At 36.4% G+C, this 21,591-nt stretch overlaps 3 protein-coding genes and 1 pseudogene across 3 annotated transcripts; 3 read left to right on the plus strand and 1 right to left on the minus strand.

Annotated features, from left to right (window-relative positions):
- The first annotated feature begins 2,727 nt into the window (after positions 1-2,727).
- On the plus strand, positions 2,728-4,708 carry LOC120357637 (protein ANTAGONIST OF LIKE HETEROCHROMATIN PROTEIN 1-like). The gene is made up of 3 exons (XM_039448599.1): positions 2,728-3,299; positions 3,392-3,629; positions 3,774-4,708. The coding sequence occupies exons 1-3, from the start codon at positions 2,941-2,943 to the stop codon at positions 4,485-4,487; spliced, it is 1,311 nt and encodes a 436-aa protein (XP_039304533.1). The 5' UTR covers positions 2,728-2,940; the 3' UTR covers positions 4,488-4,708.
- LOC120357638 lies at positions 4,596-6,534 on the minus strand. Its single transcript, XM_039448611.1, has 4 exons — positions 5,683-6,534; positions 5,362-5,533; positions 5,168-5,289; positions 4,596-4,885 (listed from the first exon to the last, which is right to left on the minus strand). Exons 1-4 carry the CDS (start codon positions 5,864-5,866, stop codon positions 4,644-4,646), a joined length of 720 nt encoding a protein of 239 aa, XP_039304545.1. The 5' UTR covers positions 5,867-6,534; the 3' UTR covers positions 4,596-4,643.
- Positions 6,535-6,622: 88 nt separating this feature from the next.
- LOC113005893 lies at positions 6,623-7,637 on the plus strand (annotated as a pseudogene).
- LOC120356796 (protein ALP1-like) lies at positions 7,619-8,895 on the plus strand. The gene has a single exon (XM_039448627.1). The coding sequence runs from the start codon at positions 7,636-7,638 to the stop codon at positions 8,404-8,406; it is 771 nt and encodes a 256-aa protein (XP_039304561.1). The 5' UTR covers positions 7,619-7,635; the 3' UTR covers positions 8,407-8,895.
- Positions 8,896-21,591: the final 12,696 nt, after the last annotated feature.

The following is a 21,591-nucleotide window of genomic DNA, read 5'->3' on the forward strand; positions in this document are numbered from 1 at the left end:
TCTTTAATTCTATACAAAACCTAAGTGATTCTATTTCTGCATTTTCATTGAAAAATCTTCCTATTCCTAACCCAAGTAGTATTTACCCAAGTGGTACTATTTGTGTATTTTAACAGAAAAATTTTTCTATGCTAACCTATGTGGTAATTACGTTTAACTTTAAGTCTACAAAAGTATATTATTGCTTAACACTACAAAAATCGTGATATCAGTACAAAATTACCTTTTCAAAAAAGGTAAAAAAAAGGCGGTATTTATGTGTGTGCGCGCACCTTATCTTTAATTTTACCTAAAAACACAAGTGATACTATTTCTGTATTTTAACAAAGAAATTTTTCTATGCTAACCCATGTGGTACTCTCTTTAATTTCTATACAAAACCTAAGTGATTGTATTTCTGCATTTTCATTGAAAAATCTTCCTATTTCTAACCCAAGTAGTATTTACTTAAAAATATTTTTTATTTATTTAATCCAACCTAAATGTATTCTTCCCAAAAAATGAAATCTTTAAATTGCGCCATTTATAAAGAGAATATGTTGCTCTTTGAAATAATTGCTGTACTACTTTTAACAAATAAAATGCAAGTGATAGTATCTTTATTTTTTAAATAAAATCCAAGTGGTATCTTTAATTCCTTTCTAAATAAAATTTGAGTGATACTATCTGTGTATTTCTATTGAAAAATTTTTCTGTTTTAACCTAAGTAGATGTACTTAATTTTAAAAAGTTTCAAAGGAATATATAACATTTAATCTTAAAGAATTAAGGAAAAAACAGAAATGAGAAAATTTTATTAAAATATAAAATTTTTTAACTACAAAAAATTGCCGGTGGTGGACAAGCCGCGATTGATATCAGAGGAACAGCGTAGTCAGGGGTGTAGGTATTTACGGTACGAAATTGCTGGTGTCAACCCTTCCAGGACAGATCTCCGCCGAACTGTTTCGATAGGATAGGACGGTAATAGGATAGGAGGGCATTGATCGAATTGCACGTGTATGCGAGGGTCGAGCGCTCTCCGAACCGCGCTCATCATCGCTCGAGAGAGGAACAGTTCTGCGTGCAAAAATATTCGGGGGGATTCCGCACTATACGTGCTCAACAGTCCGTGCGCTTTTCATCTTTCGCTGTACCGCTCGCGAGGATTGGCTAATTTCGATGGGGGGAAAAAGAAGAAGGGTGTGCGCGTTCGATAAAAAAATTTGCCCACTCCTGCGTCTTGTGATAAAACACATTCTCGATCAACTTACGACACGTACAGCATATACTCATTATGTCCATGGCGCAATAAGCTGTACAAGCAAAAATCTATATTAATACGTATTCACATACAACCAATTTATACTTGTTGCGACCGCATATCCTCTGATCATACTGAGCAGAAACTTTTACTAAACATTTCTTTGATTTTGCAAAATAAGAAGCCTTAATTTCATATTTAAATAGAGAACGAAAGATAAATGTAACATGTGGCCATCATACGTATATAAAAAAAAAAAATTTACAAAGAATTTTTGTATAAATTTGTATAATAAACAGTAGTGCAATTAAACACTCGTTTATAATCGAGCGATGTAATATCGTTAAAGATCTAATTATCTTGCTAAAGAGGTTTTTTATTTCCGCGCTCGCGTAAATTACGATCATTTTACGGTATCTAAATAAATCATATATAAACTTCTAAATGCAGAGGCCGTGCGCATAATCGGTGTGTAATTCACTTAAGCACGGTTTATTACTGTTTATTCTTCTGCCACCCGCGCGCGTTTCACATTTACATTAGTTATCTTTTTTTTTTTGTAACGGAGAGGAAATGCGTTATCGCATACCCCAGACCTCGGGGGAGGCCTGATGGTTATGTGGGGCTCTTCCCCGCCGACTGCGTGTCGACGGGGACATGCCCACTGAAACCTCTCCGGGTGTCCTGCCCTGGTCCATGACTGGGGGGGGGGGGCTCCGGGAACGCGTGCAGCATACTTCCGGAGCCCCCCGAGTTATCTTCTGAGTTTGTTGTAAACTCTTGAGGTATGCCTGTACCAATAAAGGAATTACATGAATGGTCATGTACATTGTAAATAACCGATCTTTAACAAATTTCTAGTATTAATGTTAGAAATCTTTCAAGTTTAGTGCTTCCGCAAAATGCAAGAAAATTTTAATCTTGTTTTATCTTGTCTTGAAAATCAAAACAATATCAAGATTTGATCCATGATAAAACAATCAAGACCAATATCAAGAGTGACAAACCAAGAAATCAGTCCGAACAAGATCTTTTGCTAAAGATTTCGAGAAATCTTGATCTTGACTCACTGAAAAGATTATGTATAAAGTATTCCATAAAATCAGGTGCACGTTTAGTCAAATGTCGTAAGCGACGTCCGAGAGAGGGCTCTCGCCCAGTAGAGTCCCTAGAAGTAGAGAGTCTGGACATCTCGGGGTTCCACGTGATTGGATGCACGTGATTGTGCACCTAAAATGGCAGCACCAATACGGATCCCTGTTTAATCCTCTTTAGCCAATGCGATAACAGCATACAACACGTTCAAGTGCACACAAACATACACACACATAAAGCTCACGTACAGACACTGACATATTCATCACCGACATTTTAAGGGCAGACTCTCTACTTCTAGGGACTCTAGGTCCCAGACGCCGGCGCTTGCAGCGAGACTCGGCCGCGTGCTAACGCAACCTAAGGTGCCTACTGATGGACGCGGCAAATGCCGCGCGCGGCAACGCGGCAGTTCAGAAAGAACTAGATTCTAGGGGCTTCTAATTCCATGCCGCCAGCCGCGTGAACGCGGCGTTGTTGCATTTGCCGCGTCCATCGTAGGCACCTTAACCTCTATTCTTCAACACAAACTTCAAAGAAAAATATCTCGATTATAATTTTAATATCATTGTCGGCATTGTAATTAATTTAATCAGCAAATCATGTCAGTGAAAATAAAAATGCATGAGTGGTTAGTGCAGTGCACTCATGTAATGGCAGAAGCTGATCGATGTGACAAGCTGCTTGGATCATTAGCTTTGTTATTAGCTAAAAAAAATAAACGAGACAAGAAAAAGAAACGTTTCTGGGTTGCGCCAATTTTTAAAAAACGCTATGAGCATGGTTTTTACCATGCCTTGCTGCCAACATTGCGATTGGAAGATTTGCGCTTTCATAATTATTTTCGGATGTCAACTGTGCAATATGAAGAATTGTTAACCATTGTAGGCCCACATCTAGAGAGACAATACGTCGTGCGAGAGCCGATAAGTGCAGCAGAACGATTGACGTTAACATTACGGTAAACATCTTTTGTTTTTTCTTTAGTTATATGAATGTAAATGTTGCATTACAGAGTAGCACATCTATATGTTATCAATTATCACGTTTCAGATTTCTGGCAGCTGGTGACTCCATGTCTTCAATAACATATCAATATTTGGTAGGTTTGACTACTGTAAGCAATATTATTGCTACAACGTGCCAAATTATTTGGGAACAGCTGTGTCCTTTGGTTCTCCCATCTCAACTACTCGAAGATGACTGGCGGAGCATCGCAGAAGATTTTGAGGACATATGGGACTTTCCACATTGCATTGGAGCAATCGACGGAAAGCATGTAATCATTCAAGTAAGTTATAATTTTATTATTACGATTGTTTTTAGGCATTATTAAAATATCGAAAGCTATTGGAAAATAAATAGAAAAAACGATATGAGCGAAATCCAATTTCCTTACAGTATGTAAAAAACGATAATCTTTGTGTAATTTCAGTGTCCAGACAATGCTGGCTCCAATTTTTACAACTACAAAAACAGTCATAGCATTGTGCTATTAGCTGTTTGTGATGCTAATTATATTTTCCGATTCGTCGACATTGGTGCATATGGCAGGCGAAGTGATGGAGGCATTTTTCGCGAAAGCCGGTTTGGACAACAATTCGATGCAGGAAAAATGAATATTCCAAAACCAGATCGTTTTTATAAAGGAGGACCGGATTTGCCTTATTGCATTGTCGGGGATGAAGCCTTCCCACTAAAATCATATTTGCTACGGCCATACTCCGGCAAAAATAACCTGACCGTTGAACAAAGCATTTATAATTATAGACTCAGCAGAGCCAGGCGAGTAATCGAAAACTCTTTCGGAATACTTGCTAGCCAGTGGCGAGTTTACCGAAAACCAATCATTAGTAGTGTGGAAACTGCAATGAAAATTGTGCAAGGTACAATCTGCATTCATAACTGGCTCCGCAGGAATAACATGGAAAAAAATGATTATATTTCACCAGGCATGCTGGATAGAGAGACGGCAGAAGGTGATCAAGTACAAGGTTCGTGGAGGACGATTATGGAAGATGGTTGTGCATTTGTGGACATCTCCAAATGTAGCACAAACACAAGTACTCGGAATGCCATGCTCATTAGAGATGAATTTTGTAAATATTTTAATAATGAAGGCGCAGTGGCATGGCAAAACGATAAATAATTACACATGAAACTTTCTATTGATTTTTGAAGAAATTTGGTGTATTTGAATTCAGCACAAACAAAATGTATGTGTGTGTGTGTGTGTGTGTGTGTGTGTGTGTGTGTTTAGTGTGCTACTAAAAATACAATTTTTTAATTATTATATTTATTATTATTATGTATTATTACTATTATTGTCACGCAATTCTGTATATAAAAGCTGATGAATTTTCAACATTATGTGGCGTCTGCGGGCTGGTAATATCTCCCTTAGCTGGCAGCCGATCATAGAAGTAAAATTATCTATCTCATCGAGGACAAGAGGAGTTGGTAATGCTGGTCGCGGAGTTTGCAAAGCCTCCGCTATCTGTTTCATAACGTCTTGTTCATTGTCTTTTTTTCGTTTTCTATTCTCTTCTGAAAATAAAAGAATTTATACATTTTACATTATTGAAAAAAAATTGAAGTAGCTGTAATAGTACTAACAAGTGAAATATTAATTTTGTATAATATTCATACAATATATAAAAATATATATGTCGTTTAATAATCAAAGCTTCCTACGATGATAGGAAAAGAAAATAGAAATTTGAGTACAAGAATCCTATTTTATTATTGTATAGTCTTAGTATTATTCTCTTTCTGTACTATTCTTTTTCAATTTGTTCACTTGTCAGTATACCTTACTCCGAAACATACCCCTGATCGGTGCACAAACCGCATCGTTGACTTCCTCATCCTCAGCTTCCACATCGCCATGAGCTTCCTGAGCGTCGTTAATGAGATCAATGGATTCATTAATTGTTATATTTGAAACTGTCCTGAAATACAATGAAATGGAATATATTGATATTAACTATCTCCAGTATTTCAATGAATGCTTTTGTGATTACTGTTTTTGCAGATAAGTGTCCCGTAGGAAAGACATCGAGTCATAATATTGCCACTTTCTACGTGATGGCTTACTTCCTGAGCCACTTGGTAACTTCTCAAGAGAGACGATTTTCATAAAACGATCTCTCAAGTTTTTCCACTTTTTTTTTACGTCGTCGACAGAACATTCGCCTGTAATAATAAAATCATACATTTTGTACTATTATATATCATTTTAATTCTATACAGTTTTCATAAATAATTATCTTCCTTTCCTTCTTTCTCAACATACACACACACGTGTGTGTGTGTGTATGTGTGTGTATGTTATACATACGTACCATTTGTCGCATCAGCTACTTCCATCCAAAGCTGTTGTACAGTTCGTCTATCACGTTTTGTTATATTTATTCTTTGGTTCCATAATAGCGGTCGTACCGACACTTCTGCTATTATGATTTCATCTACGTTTTGTTCTGTGTTTGATGTAAGCGGTTCTTGATCTGTCGGAGGATGTGATTCCATCACCAACACTCCATCCTGATCATCTTCGTCAATCGCACTGCGCCGTACAATGCTTCCATCCTCTACAAGATATTTAATTTGTTACATTCGCTAAAATAATTTTACATCATTCATTTCACCTTTTACTTACCATATTGGGGATACAAATACAAATTTTCATCGCTAACAATTGTGGGATAATTCTTTAAACATTCATGGGCATGTGTATCTTCTTCTTCAAGAATTATCTCGCACATTCCGCATGTATATACTTTCTATAATAACAAAAATATTAATTATATCACCAATGTCATTCAAAAGTTCGGTTCCAAGTCATAAATGTTTATAAGAATTGAAATAGATGATTTATTTGCACATACTATCATACAATTTTGTTTTCGAAAACATGTAAAACATATGTACTTAACCTCCAATCTTGATGATTATAATAAATCATACGTATATTACTTAATTGCATTAATATATTACTTCCTTAATTGCTATCTTAACATTTTTGTATAAAACTCCATATTACACACAAATATAGAATACAAATATAAACATCTACTAACCTTTGGAATCTCCATTTCGGCCATCGTTATAATCTTTCAAATTTCGCTCTAGTAATCACTTTTGCGATGCCGCGAGTGAAGTTGGATTAATCCAACTTCACTTGCGGCATCGCAGTGGTTCAGAAGCCCCTAGAATTTAGTTCTTTCTGAACTGCTGCGTTGCCGCGCGCGGCATTTGCCGCGTCCATCAGTAGGCACCTTAAAGGTGCCTTTTCATGCTGACGCTCGACGCTCAATTTCAGCGTTGAACAGATCACGTGATCTAATATTAACGCCAGCGTCAGTTAAAATCCATGAAAAGTGATATAGCGTCAGCGTTAAAGCATTTCAGTTAGAAATCGTGATCAGTGTTATTAAAAATGTTATATGCGGAAAAATATCAGATTTGGGTGAATGAATGCAATCAAAAATTGTTAAAAAGACAACAAATAAGGAAAAAAGTTTTAATAGCACTTGTTATTAATGAGACACAAAAGAAGAAAAGAAATTATTCTAAAAAACGTTATTGGGTTGAACCAATATTTCGAGAACGTAAACTACATGGATTTTATCATGCAATATATCCAATTATCACATTAGAAGACAGTAGATTTAGAAATTATTTTCGTATGAGTGTAACTCAGTTTGAAGAGTTATTGTGCATGATTGCACCTTTTATAACTAAACAGACTGTAATTAGAGAACCGATATCTGCTGGAGAACGATTATCAATGACATTAAGGTTCTTTGTAAATTTATTTAAAAAATTTATTTTTTATTTATTGTATTTTTTATTTGGTAAATTTCTATAAGTGTGATATTTATTTTATAAAGATTTTTGGCATTTGGTGACTTCCATATCTTATCAATATCTTGTTGGATTAACGACTGTCAGTAATATTATTGAAGAAACTTGTAACGCTATATGGAATTGTTTGATAAAGAAAGTACTTTTATCTTGTTTAAAAGAAGAAGATTGGTTGGATGTTACTCACAAATTTGAAGTTAAATGGAATTTTAATCATTGTATTGGAGCAATCGATGGAAAACATGTTCTTATTCAGGTATATATTTTATATATATGTACATACATATATACCCAATACATAATATCCGGCTGCACTAATGTTATTTTTGCTTTAAAGCGAGAATTTAAACATGTATCTATCTTTATCTTTTTTTCTAAATAAATAAAGACAGACACATAGTTAAATCTCGTTTAAAGCCAAAGTAATATTGATGCAATCGGGCCTAAATGTATTTGTTTGCACAAAAGTAAATAACACAAACATTTTTTTTCAGTGTCCTAATAATGCAGGCTCTTCTTATTTTAATTATAAGCATACTCACAGTATTGTTTTACTTGGAATTTGTAATGCCAACTATTGTTTTACATATGTTGATATTGGCGCTTATGGTCGACGTAGTGATGGTGGCATTTTTAAAGATTCTCTCATAGGTCAAAAGTTTCATAATAATGAAATGAATTTACCACAACCAAGACCTTTAACATCAAATGGAGAATCATTATCTTATGTTCTTGTTGGTGATGAAGCTTTCCAGTTAACAAATTATTTACTTCGGCCTTACCCTGGAAAAAATTTAACCGAACAACGAACAATTTATAATTACCGTCTTAGTCGTGCAAGAAGAACAATAGAAAACACTTTTGGTATTATAGTAAGCCGCTGGAGAATTTTAAAACGACCTATTATTTGTAACATTGAAAAATCAATGAAGATTGTTCAAGCAATTGTGTGTCTTCACAATTGGATACGAAAACAAGACATAGATGTAAATCAATATGTAACGCCGACGCTGATTGATAGAGAAGATTCCGAGGGTTTTATTCCTGGTTGTTGGAGAGAAGATATGCACAATAGTGCCTTAATAAATATAAATAAAACTGGTAGTAATAATTGTTCTCGTAACGCTATGGAAATTCGTGAACAATTTTGTAAATGTTTTAATAACGAAGGAGCTGTACCGTGGCAATATGACCGCTGCTAAATACATGTTAAAATAAAATAAACATTGAAATTGGGTATTCAATATAAAAGTTGTTTTATTTCTAACAAAAATGTTTGATTGCATCTCGTCCGTTATATGTTTAGAAATATACTTAAAATACTTAAAAATAAAATAATAATTGCAATGAAAACAAAACAAAGCCATATATGTATGTATACATATAACAATAAAATAAAATAAAAATCGTAAATCAAATAAATGTCACAAAACAAAACAATTCTTAATTTTATGTGACTTAGTAAAAAATAAATGATGTTTTTACTTATATTCTCTAATTAATGCTCTATATGTAATATCATATATTTCTTGCATTACATCTAATTGCACTCGAAGCGACATTCGTTTTAAACGATGTCCTACACTTGACAAAAATGAATCTATTTCATCTGGTACTGGAGGTGGGGGTAAAAGCAAATCATTGTTGGATTTGCAAACAGCATCAGCAATTCTGTCGAGTGCATCCTTCGTTCCTTGGTTTTTTTCTTCTTTCAGTAGAATCTGAATCAATTATTAATTTTTTCTATTACAATATTACAAAAATAAATAAGATGCAGATTAAAATTACGTTATGTATATTAAGTCTAAAAGTTTTATTAAACAATAAACTTTACGTTTATTTTTTTACACAAATAAAAATCTAATAGATATAGGAATCATATATAGTCATAACTACGTAGGTGGAGACTAAATTATCGTAAAAAAATGTTTTGACTAGTCATACTAGAATAAATGTTAAATAATAACTATTTAAAAAAATAAACATTAATAACGTATTATCTGTTGTAAAAAGAATTTTCTTTTCCAATACCTGTTAAAATACTATTGACATCGTCGTCGTTAATTGACGCGTTTGATGTTCTATTGCTTTCGTCAATTTCAATGTTAGACATTGTCCTAGAAATTATATACATAAATTAAAATTTTACATATTGATTAATCATTTGTTATTTATATATTAACAAACATGTAATAAAATAAAAACTTACGTTTTATATAAACAAGAATCACGAAGATATTGCATAGAGTGATAATGAGGCCATTTTATTGTAGAACTTTTCCGGCAGACCCACTTGCTTGATGCTCAGAGTGTATAATTTTTCTAAATGTATCATGGAGACTTTTAAATTTTAATTTGAGTTCTTCCGTACTAAATTTTCCTGTAACAAAGATTTTATAATTTACTAAAAATCATTTTTTACTTTGTACTTTTTAAAAAAAGGTTCTAAATTTATGCTTACTGTTCAAAATTTGTGCAATTTCCTCCCACAATTGTTTTTTAATTTTTCCATTTCGTTCTTTTAATGGTAATGCATAGTTCCACAATGCAGGCCTATTTTGTACCTCAAGTATCAAAGTTTCTTCATCATCAAAGTTAATTTTGATGTTCTTTTTTGTGTTTTAATTTTATTTGATGTAGCTGCTGACGTAGTGGCTGACAAAATTATTTTCATATAAAAACACTTGAGACAGAGAATAATTAAAACAAATTTAAAAAATGAATGAAATTAAGAATGTAATTAAAGAACTTTAAAAAATGTTAGTACACTAATGATATTTTTGTTTGCTTAGGTTTAACTTTATTACCTTGTTGAAATGGTTTTGCCACAATTTTCTCTTCATTATTAATTGCACTACGCCGAATAATTGTAATACCATCATCTACAATCATTAATATCATATTAAACAACAATAATTAATATTATATTAAAATATACAATTAAGTTTCTTAAAATACAATAAAAAGTCGATTTACCTAATACTGGATAAAAATATAAAGTATTTTCATCAATAATATAGTTATTATAACTTTCCAAACAAGAATGCTTTTTTAAATTTTTGGCTTCACATATTTCTTCACATAATCCACACGTGTGAACAATTTCCCACATAGCACGTAATATTTCTGTGATATCACAGAATCATTGCAATATCACAGAACTATTACATATTACTGTGAAATATCACAGAAATATTACTGTGATATTACACAGTGATAATGACATTGAAATATTCCACTGATATCACAGAAATATCACAGAAATATTATTGTGATATTACACAGTGATAATAACATTAAAATATTCCAATGATATCATTGCAATATATTGTTGCAATATTTAATTTCAAAGAACAAGGTAATGTCAAATGACGTTTTTATTATGTCTTATTAATGCAACGTCAGTATCTCTTTGATTAATTTCGATATTTTTAGTATCCTTAATATTCTTGGTAATTTCGGTATTCTATAGAAGAAATCAACTTACAAATAAAATAATTATGTCTTTACCCTTTCGTGGAATAAAAGTAAATGTTAAGAAAAAAAATTAATTAACTTTATTATTAGTTTAGATATTTACTTAGTTTATTCCTTAAACTGTATATATGTATAAACTATAATGTACGCTCTTCTATGTAATCTATCAATTTAATTATTGCTTTACAACTCGATCAATACTGATTTTATTAAAAAATTACAAAAAACCTTTGTATTTGTCTTATTGCCATTTATAATTTTTACAGGAGCACAAAATTGATTTTAATTTTTAAAAATTTTTATCATGAGGAATTTAAAAAAAAATGTTTACAAAAAGTTTTGTTAATACACATTTATTATTCACTTGGCAATAAATATTTCAAAGTATATTTAGAAGTTTTTAAAAAAATATACATTTTTACGTCATTTAATATTTACTGATCGGTAGATTATTTTGTGAAATAGTTTATTCATCAATATTGATTAGACTATTATACACCACAGTAAAAGGTTTTTCAAGTTAATTAAAATATTAAATTTCCAACAAATTTTTCTTTAGATTTCACTTTTTTTTCAACTTTATTAAAAAATATGATTATATATATTCTATCATTAATTAGGTATTTTACAATGTTCATTAATTATATGTATGTATATAATGTTGCGGCTCGGTCACCGACCGTCACAACATACGACGAAACAAGCGAGCGCGTGCACAGCCGCTATGCGGTCCCGCCGTGTGTATAAGACTCCACGCAAACAAGTGAGTGCTGGCACCACTGCTAGGTGGCCGCGCCGCTGGAGACCTTCTCGTGAGTCAAGTGCAGCCACAGGTGTTATATCTAGACGCCACTGCGGCCGACCGGGCCGGCTCACCACGACTCACTAGCTCACACTTCAGTGAGATTTTAAAGAAAATCGTTGCTTGTTGTAATTTGGAAACGAATACTTGTTCTAATTTTTTTCCCAATGTAACGTCCCCTGAAAAAAAGTTGATAAACTTGTTTCAATAAACTGATTACTGATTAGTAACTGATTATATTTTGTCAGTTACTGATTAGTAATCAGTTTATTGAAATAAGTTTATCAATTTTTTTTTAAGGGGTACGTGTGGAACGCTGTTCCATATAAAATTTTATATTTTTACATGTAAGTAATATTTTGTATTGTTATTTAATCTTGAACATAAATTAAAATTATAATTCAAATTGAATCTTTTTTAACAAAAATGAAAAAGGATACAAGAGATTTTTTTTTGTAAATTAAACATTTATTACGTTTACATTATTGTATTCTGTTTTAATAAATATAATTATTTTTTTTATGTTTAATATATATTACATGTAACAATATGAAAATAATATTAAGAATAAAAATAAAATAAATTGAAATAATTTATTTATTTAATTTCTTGCAATATTATTTAAATATCACATAAACATCACAGAAATATTGTGAAATATCACAGTAATATTACTATGAAATATCACAGTAATATTACTGTGATGCGTTTTCGCGGACATTTTGATATTACTGTGATATCACAGTAATATTTCGTGATATTTCTGCAATATTTCATTTGTAATATTGCAATGTAAAAGTGATATTGCTATGATATCACTGCAATATTACGTGCTATGTGGGTCTATATTCCTTGGAAAAATATATAAAATTGTAAAAAATATTACTTTAAAAAATTTTTCATATCATAACATAACCTAAAAGTTACATTTTCTGAACTTGCTAACATGATTTTATTTTCGTGATTAAAATCTTTTAGCTATAAACTAATAATAAAAATATTGTTTTACTTACATCTTCTATAGTTATTTCACTAAAGCACAATATTGGACAAAACTCGCGCTTCACTGCTGTTGACGCTGGTTGACACTAGAAGTTAACGAAATCCAATTTCTTTCTTTTGACGCTAGAGTTAAAGTGAGGTCACGTGACGACACCAACGCTGCTTTTCAGCGACTCATGAATTGGCACCTTAACGGTGCGCCCGTGCTAGTTCAGTATTGCATCACTACTCGATACAAAAGATTGAACAGGAAGGCTCTGTAGTGTTCCTCAGACGAAAAATCGAGAACGTATTCAAAATCGAGAACGTATATCCTTGCTGAGATTCATTGCAGCGGTGGTACACTCAGTACAATCTGTACAATTGAGATTGAAATACAAGTAAGGCTACTGGGAGAACGATTCTGCCGGAGATTCTGGAAAGCTCTCAGTCCTGCACGGTTGTAGAAAGAATTTAACCTGCAGAGACGAATTTCTCGGTTTCAGTAGCTTATCAACGTTCACGATAAATAAAAAATTAACATTGATCAACATTATCATCATTATCAATCAGATCGACGCGGTTTTTTATTCTTGAATTAATAAAGTCATAATATATTGCGTATAGAATTGCGTCACGGCACGTCGAGCGCAGGGAAATCATTTCTCCTTCTCTCTCTAATTTCCGTTCACTCGAGCTATTGTAATCTGAAACTCGAAAATACGTCAGAATCCTTTTTTTTATAAAATACTTGCGTACTGAGATACATTGATGTTCGCATTCTTTCTCTCTTACTTGCGTACTGAGATGCATTTATATTCACATCTCTTTCTTTTACTAGCATATTGCGATCCAATTAAATATTTACTTTTTTCGTTTATTTATGATCAGGAATTGCTGATACTTCCGGTTGCCTTCACGTTACGTGTGAACCGAGATTATATTATCTGATTTCTTATATTCATGTAAGCCAGGGTAACCGACCGGGTGAGGAAATTACTGAGGAGGGGAGGAGAGAGAGTGAAAGGATAGACACGAAGGCAATACCGTCTTATAAACACTATAACGTTTATTCGCCCCAAGGATTACAAGAGTCCTTACACGTACGACCGCCATGAGGAGAGTGTCCGTTCCCCCGTCTTTTCGCTACGCTTGCCCGACTCTGCCACGAGGTGGTGGTTCCGTTATCTCAAGCGGCCAATAACAAGCCATACTTAAGATCACCTGGCCAGAAGGGCCAATGGCGCTCACGAGGCCGCACTAGCCCATCTCGTAATGTGGTGCGCTGCGGTGGAAGTCCGCAGCGCCATCTTACGCAACTTAACCTTCAGAGGGGTCTCCACCATGGTGGAAGTAGACATGGTGTGCGCGAAACTCGCAAACCACGCCCCTTTTTCGCATCGAGAGACTGTAAGTCCCCAAGTCTGCCAACTACGAAAAACTAAATGTTTGATGATATCAGGTTACTACAACTGTTTTGATTGCATCTTTGTCACACTCTGCTATATGTTCGTTGTGTCCTTTTCTCTCATACCTGATACATATCATTATGTCTCTGAAGGGTACCAAATAATGTATCCCTCTGATGAATTAATTCATATTAGTATAATTGTTGAAAAATGCTTTATAAATTTTCATGGTGACTACTTTTCCCAAGAAAATTATGTAATACACAAAATAATTACACTTGTTAAAGAAAATATCGAATACTATCAATGCATTCTCGATGAAATATTATAATTAATGTTTGGTACGAACTCGTACTTATATACGAGTAGAAAAATAAATAAAAAATATGTTCAAAAAGATAGTAGATTAATGTTAACGTTACAGCTGAAGAAGGTCAAGTAAGACCGAAACGTTTCGTAATCACAATCTTTTTAGATTTTAATAAATTTATTAAATTAATAATCGTCTTGCTTGTTTACGGCCTATAATTAATCTGTGATTTATAACACGAGCGCGAAACCATTGGTTTAAATATATCAGAGTTTTTTTTTATATAAATAAAAGTCGTTTATTATTATCCTTTATTATATTAGTTTTTTTCCTTTAATATTATCTTACATTTATATACTTTATTATTATCTTACATATCGTAGTTGTCGTTAAATAAAATTGACCAGAAATAATCAATTACAATTGGTACTGAACTGGTCACAAACAGGAGATTTTAAAACCAGCTCTTAGAAATTGTAATAATATTACGATATTCTTTGATTACTATGGAAAAGTTTATTTATAAAAGCCCGCGATGCTAGAAATGGCTAGAAATCGGTCCGAGTTCTCAGATCGAAAAGTTTGTAACCCATCAATGTTTAGCTTTTACGGAAAAGTGACAAGCTAATTGATCACACAGTTCTCAGCTCGAAAAGTTGCACCGAGTTTTAGCATTGTGGAGATGAATCTTAAGATTTTCTTTTCAAAATTAACGACATCTTCCATACGTTTTTTATATCGAATTTAATGTACATTTTATTATAATTATACGATAAGTGCAATCATACGACATTCACGCACGTATATGATAAAAAGAGACCGAAAGAATACTAAATGACGTGCGTGCAACGAAAACAAACACATTCAGTTGTAACAACTTTACGGAGTTAAACAAGGTTGGTACACATGGGGACTTACGGTCAAAAAATAAGTGAGAGGGCAAAGAATTAGAGAGAGACGCTTGCAAACTGCGCACACCATGTCTACTTCCACCATGGTCTCCACCGAGAGCCCACTGGATGTCGCTTACAGCTCGGCCATGCTGCAGGTTATGTTCGTCCCGAACATGGGAAAGCAGAGATACCATAAAATAAACATATCACAATTCATTTATCTCGCTATTACAGAGAAGACTTAGATTTAAAACAAAATATGCGTCGCGCACGCAAAATAAAATTAAACTATTTTGAACGAAAATAAACTATGAGGAGACTCTGAACTAAAAGAAAACAACGTTCTATATATTAATAGGAACGATCGCACTTAAGTATTTATAACGCTCATATATTAGTGGACTTAGACTAGTGAACGCACTTACACTAACAAGAGGAGATAGGTGTATCTATGATGTACACGTATCTTAGCACTAGATCAAGAATGCTTTAGCAGTTTTGAGAGGCAATTGGTTTGATCCAAGGCTTGATCCTATCAGACGACAAGATAGTATTCACAGGCCTGGCTGTTAGATTAAACCCAGGAATATCTTGTATCACATACCGGTTTTTCTTTAATACTTTGGCCACCAAGTAAGGCCCTTTGTAAGCCGGTTTCAATTTTCGGGCTTCGCCCGGTTTAGGAGTTGTATCTCTAATTAAAACAAAATCCCCCTCCTGGTAGCGTGAGGGCGTCTTTTGTCATAGTACTCCTTGTTGTACTGTTTAAGTTTGTTAGAGGCTTCTATGGCGATTTTCCGGTCAATATTTCTCTCATCATCAAGATTAATAGAAGATTTAACCAGATCGTTGAGAAATTGGACCAAATCTGAATCAGACTTGTTCCGACCATCATAACCCAGCAAAAGTTTAGACGGAGTGTTTTTAATAGAAGAATGGTACGTGTTGTTAATCACATACTGGACGGTAGAGAGATGCTCTGACCAGTTAATCTGGTCCTCGACTTTTTTTTTAAGTGATGATTTTAAAAAACGATTGACCCTTTCGACAAGACCGTTAGACCACGGTGCTGTGACAGCAACTAAATGGTGTCTGATGTTTCTTGCATCCAGGAAGCTGGCAAACTCGAGAGAGGTAAAAGCTGTACCGCGATCCGTGACAATTACCTTAGGACAGCCGAAAGCGTTAAGCATCGGAGTTAAGTGATTAATAACCTCTAAAGAGCCAGTTGATTTACAAGGAAACAGAAAGGTGAAGCGTGTACACGCATCAATCACTACCAGTACATGTTTAATCTTATCTCGTGACTCTATGAGAGGGCCAAAGTGATCAAGGTGAATAATCTCGAAAGGTAACTTAGGCGTTTCGGTGAGATGCATTTCACCCTCCCTGGTACAACTGGAGGAGTTAGTCAGCAAGCAAGTTAGGCAATTATCTAAGTGCTTCTTGGTCTTATTTCTTAACGCCGGAAACCAATAATTGGCTAAGATGCCTTGAACCGTTTTATCAAATCCGCAATGGGCCGATTCGTCGTGATAACGATGGATGATATTGTGAACCATGCTGTCCGGAACGTAAAATCGGAGCTTATCTTCAAATTTCCTGTATACTAACCCCTCGAATAGGGTGAAGTGTTCATGTTCACCCGACTCAAGGTGCTCAGCTAATGCCCGGATGTGCGGATCGGTCAATTGCCTGATTTGCAACTCTCTTTCGAGAGGTAACGCATCTATCGACGCCACCACTCTACTAAGGGCGTCCACGTGCGCCATTTTTTCACCCTTGCGGTGAACAACCTTAAACCTATAATTTTGTAGTCTGTAAGTCCAACGCGCAATTCGCGAGTTGACATGCGCTTTGGTTAGGGCATAAACCAACGCGTGGCAATCTGTTATTACAGTAAATTCAATTCCGTACAAATAAATGTGGAAACGTTCCACGGCTTTTACAACGGCGAGCATCTCGAGCTCAAATGAGTGGTAGCGACTCTCTGCATCGTTGGTCGCTTGACTATAATACGCCACGGGCGTCCATTTTCCGCGATCCTGCTTTTGAAGGAGTATAGCCGCTAACGCGATGGAGCTAGCATCTGTATGCAGCTCAGTTTCAAGACTAGGATTGTATAGACGAACGATCGGATATGAAATTAAAATAGATTTTAACATGTTAAACGCGTTTTCGCAGATATCGTCAAATTCAAAGGGAACTCCGTTTCGGAGAAGATTGTACAACGGTCTTGCTTTGACCGCAAACTCAGGAATGAATCTCCTAAAGAAGCTCACTAAGCCCAGGAATCGCTGGAGTTCGTGAACGTTTCGCGGAGACGGGAAGTCACGCACTGCGCTGACATGCCTTTCGCTCAATGTCATTCCATCCTGGGATATGTTGTAACCGAGGAACTCGATGTTTTTTTTCAAGAATTTACATTTTTTATAATTAAGCTCAAAATTATACTTTTTAAGGAGAATAAGAACCTCCCTCAAGACTGCTAAATTTTCTTTCACTGTACAAGAAGAAATCAACATGTCATCTATGTACACCAGAACTTTATCCTGGCGAATGAGTGGTTGCAAAATATGAATGAGTCTCTTTTGAAACTCAGCTGGGGCTTCGCAGTAGCCAAATGGCAGCTTTAAAAATTCATATTGACCAACGGAGTCGCAAACGAAAAATACTTCGTCGAGTCCGGGTGTATATTGATTTGGTGAAAGCCATCTCTTATGTCTAGCAGAGTTAACACCATTACTCGCGGCCCGATTCTAGCGAGACAATCCTCGATTACTGGGAAAGGATAGTTCTGTTTGATTGTACGGTCGTTAAGCGGCCGCAAGTCGACACACAGGCGCAAACTTCCGTCTTTTTTTCGCACCGGAACAACGCGCGAGCAATAAGGGGAGCAACTCTCCGCAATAATGCCCCGCTCAATTAAATCGTCAATTATTTTTCTAAGTTGTAAGCGCTCCATCCAAGCGAACCTCCTTGGAGCGTACGCAAAAGTCGAGTTATCCTTTAAAACGACCGAGACGCAATAGCCGTCCTCTACCTTGGCTATATTTGATTCGTTTCCTTCTTTAATAATTTGCAACACCTTTTGATCGGTTAAATGGCCGAAGTCAGTTTGAATATCAATAGCGGGCAAGTGCGGAGGCTCGTCCTCCAGTATGCCGCCGAGGCTACTTCGTTCATAAGTTTAACTCTGTTAGATAATTTCGGATCCAAAGGATCGTACAATAATTGAAGATTATTGGCCGCAATAAAATCCTGACCAAGAATTGCGTGGGTAGACCACCCTGAGTCATCAATCACTTTAAAATTGGCTTTAGCAAGACAATCCGGTAACTGTTCTAAACGGATATTCAAACTTACTTCTCCCTGAGTAGGTATTACCGAGTTATTGAGAGCTTTAAACGAAACTCTTTTAGACGCGTCAACATTAGGGACCTGACCTTGCAGACTATCTAAAGCCGACGATTGCAAAAACGAAACTGGGCTGCCGGTATCAATTAAAGCAATAAGATTCGATTTCGAGCCATTAACCGCAAAAATTTTAACAACCGTGTCGCTTATCTTAAACTTCTGATGCTGGCTCGACTCGACGCACCCAATTGTCTCAGGATCCGCTGGCATCGCCTCATCATCTGATGTTGGACGGCTACCGACGCAGCCAATCTGCGACGTAGCTGCTTTCACTTCCGCGGCTGAGAGTGATGACTTGGACGACACTGGCGTAGAATTCTGTGACAAGGCTTGCTCCCTTCGTCTCACTTTAAAGCAGTCTTCCTTCATGTGGCCCTTCGCCTTGCAATAGCCACACTGCGAGTCCTTAGCTTCCCTCGACCACTGGTTGGACTTCGTCGGAGAGGGCGGCGAGACTTTGCCTTTCTCTTTCTTAACTGGTGGGGGGGACATCCTCGCTGTTGTAGCGGCACAAGAGCTGGTGATCTCAAACATGAGATCTAAGAAGTCGTCTATGGTTTCAGCCCGGAGGGCTGCAGCAGTACCTCTTAGTGCCACACTTCCAATGCCGTTAATCAATAATTGAATGCTGTCCTACTCAGACAATTGTAGCGGGTGCATCAACTTCAACTTTTGTCTTGCATACTGTTGGAAGCTTTCCCTCGAGAAGTTCCATTTGTGAGCGTCCACCTTTTGCATCGCCAAATGAATGGGCACCTTGCGACGGAATGCTTTGACCAGTGCAGGTTTCAATGAAGCCCATGAACTTGTAGTAGGTCCAATGTTCATCTCGTGCCAGTCCTTGGCGTCTTTGGTGAGTCTCTCCGAGGCAGCCAAATTTACCAGCTTGTCCGAAACACCATACGTGGCTGCGATGTACTCCACCTTCCGAATCCAAAGCTCGATGTCTTCATCCTCTGTTCCTCCGAACAGAGGGATCTGAGTGGTGAGCATCCTGACAGCCTGCCCAGCTGTCATATCTGTCAGATATTGGTCCTCACCATGCATGGAAGTGTTTAACGGCGGGGACCGTGAAGCTCCTGGAACGTGGGCATCCGGCATTCGGACCCTAGGAGACTGTGCGTGTGGAGACTGGAAGCCCGCTACATCCAGCGTGTGTGAATCCAAAATCTGGGCGCCTGAAATCTGAGTGTGAGGGCTCTGCGCACTTTGATTATGTGTATTTAAGTTTAGTTGCACCAGCAATTTTATTTGCTCAGATAGAGCTGAGTTTTGATCAATCAATCGCTGCAGAGATTGCTGAATTGCAGCGTTGGATACCTCCGATGACGGCGTCGACGTACAGCCGCTATCTGGAGGGTTCAGGCCCAGCAGGTCCACCGGCGCGTTCCTCTCGAAATGGGACATGAGAGCATCGATACAACTCGCAGGATCGCTTAGCACAGCCAAACTGTATTTCCTAAGCTCGGCTTGCAACTCCTGCAGGGAAAGCTTTTCAAGCTGCTGGCGGTCCATCATGACTCGACAATCACTCGCGAGGGCACTCACGAAACCGTCAGACCAAACGCGCAGCAACAGGTTCAAACGTGCACCGGCGAGAGAAACCGTCAATCACGCCGATTCACAAGATGGTGGCTATGCCGGGCGGCACGAATACGCGAGCGCGTAGACGCGTATAAAGCGTGATATAACGCGTAATAATGGTGTTGAAGCACCGAGGCAGCAGGGCTAGTAGTCCTAGCTGCCTATATTAAAGCCGACAAGCGAAATCACTGAACGGCGGAAAGAATGCGCGATAGCGGGAATACCGCGCCGCAGCGGACACTGCCCGTTACACGTGGCCGTGTATAAGCGTACCGCGCATTACTGCGGCCACAATCGCGTGCCCGTAAAACCGTGAGATCACGGGGAGAACCCTGAGACGAGGCACGGACCGAATAAAAGCACCGCGAACGCGAGAGACGGGAAAACTTGACTCTCCCCGTATGACTACTTTCTGACCGTTGCGCGGGACAAGGACAGAGGAAAATGCGAAGGTGAATCCCACTTCTGAAATTCTTGGCTGTAAGCCAGGGTAACCGACCGGGTGAGGAAATTACTGAGGAGGGGAGGAGAGAGAGTGAAAGGATAGACACGAAGGCAATACCGTCTTATAAACACTATAACGTTTATTCGCCCCAAGGATTACAAGAGTCCTTACACGTACGGCCGCCATGAGGAGAGTGTCCGTTCCCCCGTCTTTTCGCTACGCTTGCCCGACTCTGCCACGAGGTGGCGGTTCCGTTATCTCAAGCGGCCAATAACAAGCCATACTTAAGATCACCTGGCCGGAAGGGCCAATGGCGCTCACGAGGCCGCACTAGCCCATCTCGTAATGTGGTGCGCTGCGGTGGAAGTCCGCAACGCCATCTTACGCAACCTAACCTCCAGAGGGGTCTCCACTGAGAACCTACTGAATGTCGCTTACATTCATGTGTGATTGATATTACCTTATGTATGATGTATTTGCATGTGATCTTATGTTATATTATATGTTGTATTATTTTGATTTATGTGTGATTTTTAGTGCGATTACTTCTATATCTATTGATATATGATTTGATTCTCTATATCTGGTGCGACAATTCTGCATTTATGTAAATTAATATGTTTATCATATGTTTTGATTATCTATTACTTACTTATGTCTTGATTTATTATAATAAGTTTGCAATCACATGTTTTTTATGCGATCTGAGATACACTTATTTGTGTGAGTTTTATTCTTTCATTTACGATTTGAGATACTTTTATATGTTTGAAATCTTGACCACTTATTTGTTTGGAACCAGATTATAGTACTAAAATCTTTGTTTTGCTTCAATCTGAGAAACTTTAAGTTTACCCTTAATTATTACTTATTTAAGGAATTTTCTTTCTTTAATGATTTCAGCAATATTAAGATGTAGTATTCAGTCATAGTGTTGCGCCAGTGCTGGACACCCGTTCAAACCGTAACTATTACAATCTTCACCTAATAGAAACTGATTTTATGTAAGTACAGTGTACAATTAGATTCTTATCGACATATGTAAGGTCTGTGTATAATCTGTGCATAA

This window comes from Solenopsis invicta, chromosome 1 (assembly GCF_016802725.1).
Source record: "Solenopsis invicta isolate M01_SB chromosome 1, UNIL_Sinv_3.0, whole genome shotgun sequence".
NCBI lineage: Eukaryota > Metazoa > Arthropoda > Insecta > Hymenoptera > Formicidae > Solenopsis > Solenopsis invicta.